Source organism: Sapajus apella, unplaced genomic scaffold (assembly GCF_009761245.1).
Source record: "Sapajus apella isolate SASKATOON/1434 unplaced genomic scaffold, GSC_monkey_1.0 scaffold157, whole genome shotgun sequence".
Lineage (NCBI taxonomy): Eukaryota > Metazoa > Chordata > Mammalia > Primates > Cebidae > Sapajus > Sapajus apella.
This window is the reverse complement of record NW_022437097.1, coordinates 2,303,631-2,318,460: the sequence shown is the minus strand read 5'-3', so window position 1 is coordinate 2,318,460 and position 14,830 is coordinate 2,303,631. Positions and strand designations below refer to the sequence as shown.

The following is a 14,830-nucleotide window of genomic DNA, read 5'->3' as shown; positions in this document are numbered from 1 at the left end:
ATGCACACACATGTATCTGTTTAAAAAAAAGAAAAGAAAGAAAGAAAAAACAGTATTTCTTTTTTTTTTTTTTTTCTTTTCTTTTCTGAGACAGAGTCTCACTCTGCAGCTCAGGCTGGAGTGCAGTGGCACAGTCTCAGCTCACTGCAACCTCCACCTCCCAGGTTCAAGCACTTCTCCTGCCTCAGCTTCCCAAGTAGCTGGGATTACAGGCGCCCACCACCACACCTAGTTAATTTTTGTATTTTTTAGCAAAGATGGGGTTTCACCTTGTTGGCCAGGCTGCTTTTGAACTCCTGACCTGGTGATCCGCCCACCTCGGCCTCCCAAAGTGCTGGGATTACAGGATTCGCTGGTGGTTGCATGAAGATTTCCATGCACACAACTGTGGTAGTTTAACAACATGACCGCTTGGGCGTGGTGGTTCACGCCTGTAATCCCAGCACTTTGGGAGGCCGAGGCGGGTGGATCACTTGAGGTCAGGAGTTCGAAACCAGCCTGTCCAACGTGGTGAAACCCCGTCTCTACTAAAAATACAAAATTAGCAGGACATGGTGGTACAAGCCTGTAAACCCAGCTACTTGGAAGGCTGAGGCAGGAGAATTGCTTGAACCTGGAGGCAGAGGTTGTAGTGAGCCAAGATCGTGCCACTGCACTCCAGCCTGGACAAGAGCAAAACTTCATCACAAAAAAAAAAAAAAAACCAAAAAAACAAACAAATAAAAAACCATGACCACAAATTTGTTGACACTACTTTCAAAGGGGAAGGAGTCCAATTCCCCTGAAATTCCAGGCAGCCCTAGTGTCTTGCTTCTAATGAATGTAGAAGAAGTGACCATGCTTACTTGCAAGGCAAGGTCAACAAAAGGGGCCGTGGGTTGAACTGTGTATGCCCAAAATTCATGTTCACCTGGAACCTGCAAAGAAGCCAATGAATGACCTCATTTAGAAACAGGGTTGGCCAGACGTGGTGGCTCACACCTATCATCCCAGCACTTTGGGAGGCTGAGACGGGTGGATCACCTGAGGTTAGGAGTTTGAGATCAGCCTAGCCAACATGGTGAACCCCATCTCTACTAAAAATACAAAAAAATTAGCTGGGCATGGTGGCAGGTGCCTGTAGTCCCAATTACTTGGGAGGCTGAGGCAGGAGAATCACTTGAACCCGGGAGGCGGAGGGTGCAGTGAACCAAGATCATGCCACTGCACTCCAGTCTGAGCAACAGAGTGAGACTCCGTCTCATAAATAAATGAATTTTAAAATAAAGAAACAGGGTCTATGCAGATGTACTTAAATTAAAATGAGGTCACCAGGTGGGACCTATCCAATAGGACTGGTGTTCTTATAAAAGGAGGAAAAGAGGAGAAGACAAAAACCAAGCGGCAAGCAGGCCATATGAGGTAGAAATTGCATGAAACTGCACCTACAAGCTGAGGAATGTCAAAGATGTCAGCAAACACAAGAAGCCAGAGAGGTGAGGAAGACTCCTCTCTATATCCCTGCTGGCACCTGGATTTAGGGCTTCTGGCCCCCAAAGCTGTAAAGGAATACATTTTTGTTGTTTTAAGCCACCTAGACTGTATTAATTTATACGCAGCCCTAGGACACAAATACAAAAGATGACACAGCTTCCTCCCACTGGTGACGTCTGCTGTGAGCGAGGATGAAAGGAAGCCACACCACCATGTGGAAAAGGGCGTGCAGGTGTCTTGGCCCCAGCCCCTGCCCAGGTCTCAGATGACAGCTGCACTTACTGCCAGGCCCTCAGGTAAGAGACTCTCTGGATCATTCTAACCTCAGCCTTCAAGGCATCCCAGACATGGAGTGCAGAGTAGAGACGACCCATTCCCACTGACTTTCCCAAACTGCAGACGCGGGCACAAAATACATATTTGTCACAGACTTAACTGTCTACACTTGGGGATAATCTGATATGCAGTAACAGACAACAAAAACAACACGTGTGTCTAAATTTACCAGAACCAAATGTATGTGTTGTATTCAAAACATAGTCACCAGTGCCAACTGGGTATCAAGGCAGTCTACAGAAGCTCCCTTCTGCAAACAGGTATGCCGTGTCCTCTTGCCTGGAATTATACCTCTGACTATCTACTTACAAAGTGGTTGCCTCAACTAAGAGCGTAAGGCACAATAAACTAACAATCTCTGGGTTTTCTTTTTTTTTTAACAACATGCAAAAGCCAGAAATGGTAAACGTTTTATCATTTAAAGAACCCCACTTATATTCTACAATGTTCATGGCATACCTACATTTATAAAATCTTCAGTATAATTAGTAATTGATAAAAGCTTATGTGTAATCTGTATTTTAAGAAACGGAGTGGAGGGTTCTCAGTACTTTGAGTGACAGAACTACAGGTGAATTTTTCTTGTTTTCCAATTTGTCTAAAACAACATATTCTTTTAATTAAGGAAATGACAACTTTTTGAAAGTTACTTAACATATACCATCATCTCAAAACAAGACAATATCCTTTCTTATATACAGAAAAGGAAGTATAGTGCTTCCACTGAGTTATATAAATTCCCATGAACTTGTACAACTGTATTGATGCAGTCAAACCATCTTCTCCACACCTACTGCTGCGACAGACAGGGAGGCCAAAAAAAAAAAAAAAAAAAAAAAAAAAAAGGAAGGAAATGGAAACAGCAGCTCAATCCCCAAGACTCAACTGAGTCTCGCTCATTTGAAGTATTTACTCTCAAATAAGCTTAGCCTGCAGGATTTGGTTCAGATTAATGAGACACAATCTAATTAACCGGTTAATCCTCTGGCCAGTGGATGGATTCCTTCCGTGTGAGGTTCCTCCTCTCTGGCATGGGGTCATTAACATGGAACGCACACATGGCCACCTATCCTTCCATGTGGGCAGGGGCTAGCTGAGGCCAATGATGACACCTGCCATTTTACACCTCTATCTCCCAACACTTTTCCCAACTTAGTCACATTCCTTTCCTAACCCTCTGATTGCACTATCTACATGCTTAAATGCCATCCTTCTACACCTTTCTAAATCCCATTTTCATCTCCAAGGCTCAAAGCCAATCTTTTTTTTTTTTTTCTTTTTGACATGGAGTCTTGCTCTGTTGCCCAGGCTGGAGTGCAGTGGTGTGATCTCAGCTCACTGCAACCTCTGCCTCCTGGGTTCAAGTGATTCTCCTGCTTCAGTCTCCCAAGTAGCTGGGATTACAGGCACCTGCCACCACACCTGGCTAATTTTTTGTATTTTTAGTAGAGACACAGTTTCACCATGTTAGCCAAGCTGGTCTCGAACTCCTGACCTCATGATCCAACTGCCTTGGCCTCCCAAAGTGCTGGAATTACGGCATGTGCCACAGCACCTGGCCTAAAGCCAATCTTTTCGGAAAACAAAACAAAACAATAACTACTTTGGCCAGTACCCATCTCTCTTTTCATGTAACTCCAGCTGCTGTTAAAAACTGATTATTCTCTAGATATTTGAGGGAATATCATCTTCTTCCAAAACAGTATTCAAGCTGCTAAGGACACAGGGCCCCAGGCACATCCTAGACATCCAGTAAGTACAGACTGAGATTCCCATTCATTCATTCACCAAAAACTTGAACTTTTATTAAGCACCAGTCTCAAACCCATGAGATATGGTAATTGATCAGGCATATAACTTAACTTAGATTAGAAGAAATACGAAAAGAAGAGTGAAATATTACACACAGAAATGGAGGGCCAGCTGATCTGATCTGCAAGCCAGGAAGTTGTCCAAAGTGAACTATAACAGCAGGAACAATGTTCTGTGGCAACAGCTAATAAAAATGGGAGAATATACAACCATCCAGCTACTTAGTTCAGGTGTATCTCTATACATTTCCATTCAGACTCTTTTAACCATGACCCACAATGATAAATTTTATCTTGTGGTTCAGTACAAACATTTACACACATACATATATACACATATACAAACACACGTATATTTAGAGACAGGGTCTCACTCTGTTACCTAGGGTTGGAGTGACCTAGGTGCTGTAATTGCAGTGGTGCAATTATAGTTCACCGAACCTCAAACTGCTGGGCTCGAGATTCTCCCACCTCAGCTTCTTGAGTAGCTAGGACTATAGGCATGCAGCCACCATTCCCAGCTACTTTTTAATTTCCTGTAGAGACAGTATCTCAGTATGTTCCCAGGCTGGTCTTGAATCCCCGCCCTCAAGCAATCCTCCCACCATAGCCTCCCAAAGCACATTTTTTTTTTAATATATAAAATGCAACAATGGTGGTCAGCCACGGTGGCTCATGCCTGTCATCCCAGCACTTTGGGAGGCCGAGGAGGGCAGATCACTTGGGGACAAGAGTTCAAGACCAGCCTGGCCAACATGAAGAAACCCTGTCTCTACTAAAAATACAAAAATTCGCCAGGTGTGGTGGTGCAGGTCTGTAATCCCAGCTACTCGGGGGCTGTGAGAATCACTGTGAGGCAGAGGTGGAGGTTGCAGTGAGCTGAGATCACACCACTACACTCCAGCCTGGGTGATAGGGTGAGACTCTGACTCAAAAAGAAGAAGAAAAAAAAGCAATAATGGTTTCATAACACAATAGTCAACATATACAATAACACTCTAATATTTTTAATTTTTAAAATGTGGGTCATAACTCACTAAATTATTAAGCACAGCTCACTAAAAGGTCCCAAACTCTAGTTGGAAAACACTGCAAGCTTAGAAAACCTCCAGGTGCCTGAGGAGCACCGTATGAGTACGCTCACTGTACCTTCTCTCAAATAGTGAAAAACTAGAAACAACTTAAAGACTAATCAATAAGGGGCGGGTCAATAAACTGGCGTTATGTTTATACAAAGAAAGAGGGTACAGCAGTTAGAATGAACTAAATCTATAAAATCAGTAAAGACCTCAAAAACAATGGTGACTACAAAAAGCAAGTTACCGAATGATAGAGTAACCAAACATATACATGAAAACCCCAGAAAAAATATACATGTGGTTTTTTAATGTCTACAGTAATGGTTCAGAAATATGAGCTAAAAAGACAATAATTGACATTAACAACAGTTCTTGTACAAGCAGGAGGGAAAAGAGAGAAGATACGGAGAAGGGGAACACAGAGAACCTTGACTGTATTTTTCAGTTTTTTGTTTTAAATAATATCTGGTTGAGGGGCATGCAGGTGTGAGCTTATTATTCATCTGACCTCTCTGCATGTCCAGCTATTTCATAAGAAATACATTCTATACCTCATTATGTCACCATCATACAGCTGTTGAGAAGCTCATGAGATGTCTTGCACTTGCCCACCCACCCTGGGTGACATTTTAATGGGTGTCTAACCAAGCCTGTCTCAGTGCTGAGGACCTTGAGATCCACCTATATTAAAATTCTGGATGAGTTGGCTATTTCAGGAAAAAAGTAGTGATCAGTAAGTTTCCAATCCAGCAGAGCTTCTAAAAATGTTTTAGGATTCCAGTAAATGTGGGTAAAGAGGAAAGAAATGCCTTAGAAAAACAAGTATTAACTCAATTACTTTGTAACAGCTTTACCAAATTACATTTAGATGAATTACAGTCATGCATTGCATAATGATGGGAATAGGCTGTGAAAAATGCGTCATTATGAGATTCTGTCTGTGTGTGAACATCACACATTGCACTTATAGACAGTGCATGTATGGTATAGCCTACTGCGCCCAGGCTACAGACCTGTACAGCATGGGACTGTACTGAATACTGCAGGCCTTGTAACACAGTGGTATTTGTGTATCTAAACACAGAAAAGATACAGTAAACCTATGATATTAGAATTTTACGGGGTCCATCACTGACCAAAACATCATATGCAGCACATGATGACATACCTCTTAATCACAATGCCCTTTAATTTTTAAATCACTTCACTGAAGGGTAAAAAGGAAACTGAAAAAAAAGATAACCTTGACGATGCATTTTTATTTTTAAAAGTACAATTCTGTGAAACACTTGATCTCAATCACCAGTTTCTGGATCAGCAACTGCATCACAGTGGTCTGGAAATTTAGGGAAAAAAAGTGCATATCTGAATATGTGTGTGTATGTCTACGGATGTGTGAGATCTTTTAAAAACTTCTATATTCTGAGTCCAAACATCCAGAGTCTGATCCCGTGTATATTTTTAATCTGTATTTTGTTCATAAGCTCGTAGGTGGTTATCATGAGCAGTCAGGCGAGGATGGATTGCTCTGAAACAACTTCCATAACAAATAAGATCAAAACCCCAAGCTGGGGTGTAAACAACAGCCAATTTGATAAGCTGAACGGATCATTCTGCATCAGAGCACCAGCAAGCTGCGGAGAGTTTTGGTGGGGCACAACTCCCCAGGCAGAAGTTGATTTCATCTTCCATTGCCCAATTCCCCACACTACTCCCGAACCTGACAGAGAAGGGGGAAAGGCACCCAGGAACCACAGGAGACTCAGACTCTGCCCTCTGCTCCATCAAGGAACATGGCTCCCTATGACTCAGAGGCCCAAACAAGGCTTCCCCCAGCGTTCTGCCAACCACCCAAACCCGTGCTGTCCAATGAGGCCATATTTGGCTATTTAAATTAAATTCAGTTCTTCAGTCCCACTAGCCACATTTCAGTTATTTATTAGACTCATGTGGCCAGTGGCTACTGTACTGCACCAACACACATATAACATTTCTGTCATCACAGAAAATTCTATCAGACAGGGCTGTCCCAAAGCAGTAGTTTCATTATGAACAAGTGTTTGTTCACATTCTCCCTGATGATAGGTTTGGTTTTCAAGCTTTTGTCCAGGCCCCCACTTGAGGGATCCAACACCCACCAAGAGTGACAGTGACTGCTTGAGTTAAGGAACACTGTCAGAGACAGGCAGAGAAATTTCTAGGTCAGGTGTAATTTGCAAACCACTCCCAGCCACAGGTCCCCACACCGCACCTCCTCCCATGGCTGAGAATCACTATGGTCCTTTAAAATTTTTTTAAGGAGCCTTGTTCCAATTCTAATCATAAAAATGCTAACCTTCTAAGATTAAAGAAAAATAAAGGGAGAGAGAGAAACAATGTGGAGAAAAGTATTTAGATGAAGGATCAGCCCATCTATGTAGCCAAAACAGAGCTAGTTAGAACGCTCGCTCTTTGTATCTTCTTGCTTGGAAAACTGGAAGTCTTTTGAAGCAAGAAGATACAAAGAGGATGTTTTTAAAGTTTCTACTGTGAAGTCTTTAATGTAGACAAAGGTAAACAAGTTAGTATGATGAACTCCCATGTACCGATCACCAGCTTCAACAATGACCAAGTCAAGCCCATCTGGTTTCCTCCACCCCCCACCCCCCTCCACCCTGATGCCCTTTAGGTGGGGACAGCCAAGAAGCTGTGTCTACACTGAAGGAAGAAGGAGGCCAGCATGCAGGGGTGGAGGGTGGCCTGGGGGCTCTCTAGGTCTAGGTGTCATCCTGGGTGACAGCTGCCAACTCTCTGAGCCTCAGTTCACTAATAAAATGAGCCCCAATCTCATGAGACTGGCTGGGAGGAATTAAAGAAACAGTCCCTGTGAAATATTCAGCCTCACATCTGGCCAAGCACAGGCTCAGGAAACGTTCACTCCTGTCACCGCTGTGGCGCCTGTTTTCCTTCCACAGCCCCGCCGCTCTGCTTGCTCTTGGTTCCACCTTCCTCGATGTCTTCCTAACTCTTTTTAAAGCTAGCACAATTTGGTTTCATGGTTTCAATTTGGGGAGGCAAAAAAAAAAGTCTGCTACTGTCTGAGTGTGGGTGCCCTTCAAAATCCAAAATCCACATGTTGAAACCAAATCACCAAATACCAAATGGAGGTGACGGTGTTGGGGGAGGGCCCTGTGGGAGGGTCAAGCCCTCATACATGTGATTAGTGCCATAAGAGAGGCCCCAGAGAGCTGCCTCGCCCCTTCCACCAGGTGAGGACACCCCAAGAAGAGGGGTGTCCATGAACTCAGAAGTGGGCCCTCACCGGATGAATCTGCCCTTGTCTTGATCTGTGACTTCCCAGCCTCCAGAACTGTGAGAATAAATATTTGTTGTTTATATGCTGCCCAGTTTATGATATTTTGTTATAGCAGCCTTAGACTAAGACAAAGTCCATACAGAAACAGATAATATTATCACCGCAGCTGCGGTGGCTTATGACTGCACCCACCACTGCTGCCGTCAGTACAGATAGGTGTAATAATACCAACCATCAGTTGCTGAGCTTTCATTTCATGTTGAGAACTGTGTTAAACACTTTATAAATATTATCTCATTGAATCCTCACAGGTACCCTGTAAGATTCCATTACTCAAGCCTGTAATCCCAGCACTTTGGGAGGCCGAGGCGGGTGAATCACGAGGTCAAGAGATCGAGACCATCCTGGTCAACATGGTGAAACCCCGTCTCTACCAAAAATACAAAAAAATTAGCTGGGCATGGTGGTGCGTGCCTGTAATCCCAGCTACTCAGGAGGCTGAGGCAGGAGAATTGCCTGAACCCAGGAGGCGGAGGTTGCAGTGAGCCGAGATCGCGCCATTGCACTCCAGCCTGGGTAACATGAGTGAAACTCCGTCTCAAAAAAAAGATTCCATTATTTCCACTTGACAGTTGAGAAAACAGATCCAGAGAATTTATGTGACTTGCCTCAAATCACACAGCTGAGGAAACTTTGAACCCAAGTCTGCCTGAGTCAGACTTCCCATGTCTCCCACCACCAAACCACAGCTAAAATCCTCCTGCAGCTAAGGTTTGAGGTGAGAACCTACCCTTGCTCACCAAAATGAAAAGACATTTATATCACATATTCTAAAAAAGAAAAACTAGGAAAACAGACTCACTTTTCAAAAAGTGAGTCTATTTGATGCTTTTTTTATTTCCTTGTTTTTGAAAGATGAGGTTAAAGGGGTTTTCAGAAGCACAGACAGCATCTCTCACCAATAAGAAGGGGAGAGAAACGTAAAGAAGCACTTTATTACAACAACATTATGAACAATTCCCAGAGAAGAAATATGAGCTTGCAAATATAGGAAAGTACTCTGCAAATTTAAAAAAAAAAAAAAAAAAAAGTACTTCTTGCATTTTAAATCAGTTATGCAAGAAAAGTCTGAGCCCTTCCTGGAAATAATTCATTTTCTGAGACAATTCAAGATAACAGAAGTTGAGCTACAACCTTCTTCCAATAAATTAGCCACTCCAGAGACAGAGCGCCATGCATTATAAAAGCCAAATTTTTCAGGCCAGGCGAGGTGGCTCACGCCTGTAATCCGAGCACTTTGGGAGGCCTAGGTGCATGGATCATCTGAGGTCAGGAGTTCAAGACCATCATGACCAACACAGTGAAACCCCATCTCCACTAAAAATACAAAAAATTAGCCAGGGATGGTGGTGCATGCCTATAGTTCCAGCTACTTGGGAGGCTGAGGCAGGAGAATCACTTGAACCCAGGAGTTGGAGGTTGCAGTGAGCCGAGATCGTGCCATTGCACTCCAGCCTGGGCAACAGCAGCGAAACTCTGTCTCAGAAAAAAAAAAAAAAAAAGCCCAATTTTTCTAGTTAATAAGTGGTCATGAGTTGATGCACTTTGAGATAGGAGATATTAGTAACTCACATAGTTACACAATTTTTAAATTTTTTTTTTCTTTTGTACCACACGTAGAAAAAAGTTAACACAATTTAATAAAGTATAGTCATATATTCCTACATAAGAAAACCAGAAAACGTGACACATAAAGCTTAGATATTTTAATTAGCAGAAAGCCCCCTTTTACTCTATGCAGGTTTTATTGGTTTTTTTCTTAGCTTAAGAGCCAATGCGCAAGTCCTCTACCTTTTCTGTTAGTATTCAGTAGAGACTCTGCCTCTCCTCTCCAACGTGAGACAGCTGAAGGGCACAAATGTCATTCCTCTTTGAGATATAAGCACTTGCACAGGCCTGATGCAGAGTAGGTATTTAATAGATGTTTGTAGAAAGTGGGAAGAAAAAAACCAATAGGAGAAAAAAAAAAAGCCAAGAGGAGGAAGAATCTGAGTTCGTTCTGCATTTCTCCTGTTTTTCACCATTGCAAAAGGCTTCACCGCAAGCCCAGCCAGGGACTTGGAGGGGGAAAGAGGGAGAAAGCCCAAAGCTTGATCAATAGGCTCTTTCTGCATAATTACATAAATCTAAACCCAGCCTCTTGCCCATCCTCCCACCTGGAAGAAACAGACAATGTAGACACCGTCCCTTAGAAGAGAGCTGAGAGGAAACAAAGCAGGCCTTGCCTTTTCGTCCTGGTACAGCTTGTTGACACTCTCCAGCTGGAAGTTGTGGCTGGACTGGATTTTGTCGAGCTGCTCCCGCTGCTTCTCCAGCTCTCCCTGGAACTCATTCTTCTTCAGCTCCACGGCGCCTCTCTCCGCGGCTGCCCTGCGGACCCTGCCTTCCAGCTCCATGATCCGCGTCTACAAGAAAACTGCGACGTCAGGGCCGATGCCAAGTCACCCGCAGAGCCTGGACCACCTGAGCACCCTCTACAAAGGCCACCCTGAGGCCCAGACCCAGCAGCAGCTTCATACACACAAGTGCCCATGGCTCTGTGTTTTAAGTCGACGGTGCAGAAGCTGGAGCAGGTTCTTGCGGAGAAATGGTCTCTCTGTCAGTGCAAGTGAAAGAAGACTCTGTACACTCACACACTTCCCACTGGGTTTTTGTGAGGCTTGAATGCACTAAGTGCGTAGAATGCCTCATGCTTTACCTGGCATGAGATGGTGCTCAAATATTTAGCTCTTCTCTGCTAATAAATCGCTTAACAACTCTTTAGCAGACACAGTTTCTGAAAACAGCTTCCGTTCTCCAACTCCAGACAACCAGAGCTCATCTCCCAGCAAACAGGGACTCCTATGGAAGCTGACACACCAGGAGTACAAGCCCAGGAGGGTAAGTGTGAGAGCAGGGCAGAGCGCAGAGGGGCTGGGGTGCATGGCTAAGCCCATGCCGGTGGAATCCCTGCTCCACTTCAACCTCCTTCAGTCTGACCCCCTGTGAAATGAGGAGAGTCAAGTCCCAACCTTGTAGGGTTTGTGCACAAAAGGAGATAATTTGTGTAAGGTACTGTTAAAGAGAAATTATTCAGACACTTATTAAAATGACAAGAAAGACGATTCAAAACGATTTCAATAGGAGAGGGAAATTGTGCTCAACTCTGAACACATCCAAGACAGCTGGGGATTTAAAGCTAACGAGCACAGTGCGCGGAGTAAGTGGATGGAAATCTCCCTCAGAGGAGGGGGATTCTTGCTAAACTGCCCTAACAAGATTCTTGCCAAATGCAGGCCAAGGACTTAAGACACCAAGGGTAGGGATGAGGAACTTGGTCAAGTATCAAAGGTGGAAAGATGGTACAGCAGGATCCTTTGCTAAGACTGGGCGGGGCAGGCCAAAGACAGGGAGAGGGAGTTGGCAGGGGCCAAGATCGAGGCCTAGTCAAGAAGGTGGCTCAGAGGAGCCCAACTACAGCTCGTTGGAGAGGAGCATCTTTGTCACTGCTCAGCACTGTACCCGACCTACAGCTGGCAACAGTAAATGAGGAAGTTAAAATTATTATCATCATTAAATCATGAAGACATATTTCTTACACCCATAATCCAAGCACACTTCCAGTACTGCTCTTCCATATCTTGTGCACTGGAGGACCACAAACACCAGGCTGTGGCCAGCGTACGTAAGCAAGCTGTCTTCCCAGAACTACCCCAGTAGCTCAAACGAAGGCTATTAACTCACAGGAAAGGTGGGGAGGGATACCACAACTGCAATCCTACACAACCAGAGAGGGGCCTCTCCCACCCAGAGCAGAGCTTCCCGGAGTCTGACCCAGGGTTGGGGAGCATGTGCAGAGCCCTAAACTTGCCTTACAGCATATGCCCTTCCCAAAACCCCTTGGCTGGCAATAAACAGCAAACCCCTTGGACACCATTATAACAAAATAAACAAAACAAAAACATAAAATAAACATAACAATAAACAAAACAAGACACCTGGAGATCCACGCTCCGGGAGCTAGCAATCCAGTAGTTGAAGCCCAAGACGATGACGCAGGCCACCAGGGCAGCCAGCACGAGGGGCGGCGACTTCATGCTGCGACGCCCGTTTCCCAAGCCCATCATCTCAAAATCAGCGCTGAGAATCTGCCAAGCAAAAGCAAATACATAAGCCTTAATATCAGTATAATCGTCTCCAAAACAGGTAGTGTCAACCTTACAACCAAGAGGAAAGGCATTCTGCCAGGCAGCATGGGCCGGCATCCTCTCCTTGACGGGCAAAGCTGTTGAGGGAGAAGAGTATACGGACGGCACGCGCAGAGCCCGTGGTGCTGTGCACCCAGGGCAGCATGGCCAGCTCCCAGGACAGGCTCGGTGGGGCAGGCATCGACCCAAAACCTGTCCAGGCTAGCTTGAGACTTCAGGCAAGGGATGATATATCTTACACCTCAGATTCCTCCCGTGTAAAATCATTACCACACTCACCTTCCCAACATAGTTTGAGAATTAATCATTTCTGTAAGCAGCAATGTTTGAGAAGTAATCATTTCTGTAAACAGCAATAATATTTATTAAGTGCTTCCACATCATATTAAAAACAGTATATTCCTCATTACTTCTCAGAGAGAGCTTTTTGATTTGATTCCTAACAAGGGTTTGTTTGTTTTTTTTAACCCACTGACAGGATTACTAATGACACCCAATTAAAGCATTTCTCAGGCAAAGCAGGAAACCCATTCTGGAGGTGAATGTGAACTCCCCCCATGTACATCACTATGCAGGCACAGCCCTGACTACAGAAGTGTCTCTTCCTTCGTGCCACACAACAGAAGTGGGAGGTGTGCTATCTGCCTGAAGTCACTGGGAAAAATGTGTTCCATCTTAGGCTTTGAGGTGGAAACGAGGCATTCACTCCATGCCAAATGAGAGCACTTTGTCCTTCAAACATTCATTACTCGCTTTAGGGACCGTATCTGTGCAACTGCTACACTGTACACCTCATGTGAGGAAAAATAGTGCCTCTGTGTGAGAGCTACAAAGTGCACAAAAATACATTCAGTTTAGAAGAAAGACGCCATCAGTGTTGTTAATGGGCTTCAATTCAAAGCCAGGTCTGGCTGGATGCAAGCACGGGTCTCCAGGAACAAGGAAAGTGTACTCTTCCAAACGGCTTTTGCTGAGCCAGATAAAACAGAACCTTATCAGAGTGAGAGCGGTTTCACTGCAACGGCCTCTCTGAACACGGAGCGCCTTTCACACCGGAGTGTCTAGCAACAGAGGAGGGAAGCGAAGGGGAAGGTGGGGAGAAAGACAAGGGATGGGAGGGGATTCACCTGCAAAACACGATTCTCACCAGTGAGAACAAGGGAGAGCTGAACCTCACCCTATGGTCTCTCCAAGTCATCAAAAGGCTTCCTTTCTTAACAGCTAGCTACTAGTGTGGGTGTCTGCCCGGGAATAAAGAAGCAATCTCGCCGAATCATCTAAAATAAAGCATCCCCAGAATTACCATGGGTGGAAATTCTGACCAGCTTCTGGCCTCTCAGGATGAAAGGGGAAACAATGTTTTTCTTTCAATTATCAGTTGATATCAGGAAGCACTGAATATACTAAAAGAGCATAAGCTCAGAAATAGAAAACTTCTAGAAGATTCTACAGATCTGCTGTGTCTCCATTGTCCTATCACATCTCATTTTAATCGCAAAAGTCTCTTTTTTGACTCTTAAACTTTTTTAAATTTTTATTTATTTATTCTAGAGATGGGGTCTCTGTCGCCCAGGCTGGAGTACAGTGGCACAATCATGACTCACTGAAGCCTCAAACTCTTGGGCTCAAATGATCCTCCTGCCTCAACCTCTCAGGTAGCTGGTACCACAGGCATGGGCCACCATGCCCAGCTAATTTTTTTAAAAAAATTTTTTTGTACAGACAGGGTCTCACTATTGCCTACACTGGCCTCAAACTCCTGACCTCAAGTGATCCTTCCATCTGGGCTTCTCTAAAGTACTGGGATTCCAGGTATTAGCCACTGCACCCAGCCTTAACCTTTTTTAAAAAATATAAAAATACAAACACAACAGGGGGTGGTGAGGCCTTTTCCAAATGGCTTTTGCTAAGGAAAAATGAGAAACTACACACAATATAAATTGGCTGGGTGCGGTGGCTCATAACTGTAATCCCAGCGCTTTGGGAGGCGAGGCAGGTGGATGGCCTGAGGTCAGGAACTTGAGACCAGCCTGGCCAATGTGGTGAAACCCCATTTCTACTAAAAATACAAAAATCATCCAGGCATGGTGGCATACACCTGCAGTTCCAGCTAGTCAGGAGGCTGAGACAGGAGAATCACTTGAACCCAGGAGGTGGAGGATGCAGTGAGCCAAGATCATACCACTGCACTCCAGCCTGGGCGACAGAGCAAGACTCCGCTTCCAAAAACAAAGTATAAATTACATCACCCTCATCCTACTTCAAAAGAATGGGATCCCATTTTCTAACATCTGGGTCCTTCTATTCCAGTGGTCCTCAACACTCAAGGGGCACCAGCATCACCTGGAACACTTTTTAAAATATCAATACCTGGGCTCCATCACTTCATTTCTTTTTTTTTTTTTGAGACAGGGTCTCACTCTCTCACACAGGCTGACAGAGCTGCCCATTGGTGTGATTCCAGCTCACTTTCTGGGCTCATGGGATTCTCCCACCTCAGCTTCCCAAGTAGCTGAGACTACAGGTGTGCTCCACCATGTCCAGCTAATTTTTTCTACTTTTGTAGAGATGAGGTCTCACTCTGTTGCC

General features: G+C 44.5%; 1 protein-coding gene across 3 annotated transcripts in view; it reads right to left on the bottom strand.

Moving 5' to 3' along the window:
• Positions 1–14,830, bottom strand: part of GOLM1 (golgi membrane protein 1) — a 139,786-nt gene that overhangs the window by 38,910 nt on the left and 86,046 nt on the right. For all 3 annotated transcript variants that reach the window (XM_032266333.1, XM_032266335.1, XM_032266334.1), the window contains 2 exons: positions 12,032–12,181; positions 10,280–10,459 (listed from right to left, as the gene is read on the bottom strand). In XM_032266333.1, coding sequence (XP_032122224.1) covers positions 10,280–10,459; positions 12,032–12,181 — 330 coding nt within the window. The remainder of the gene's footprint in view (positions 1–10,279; positions 10,460–12,031; positions 12,182–14,830) is intronic.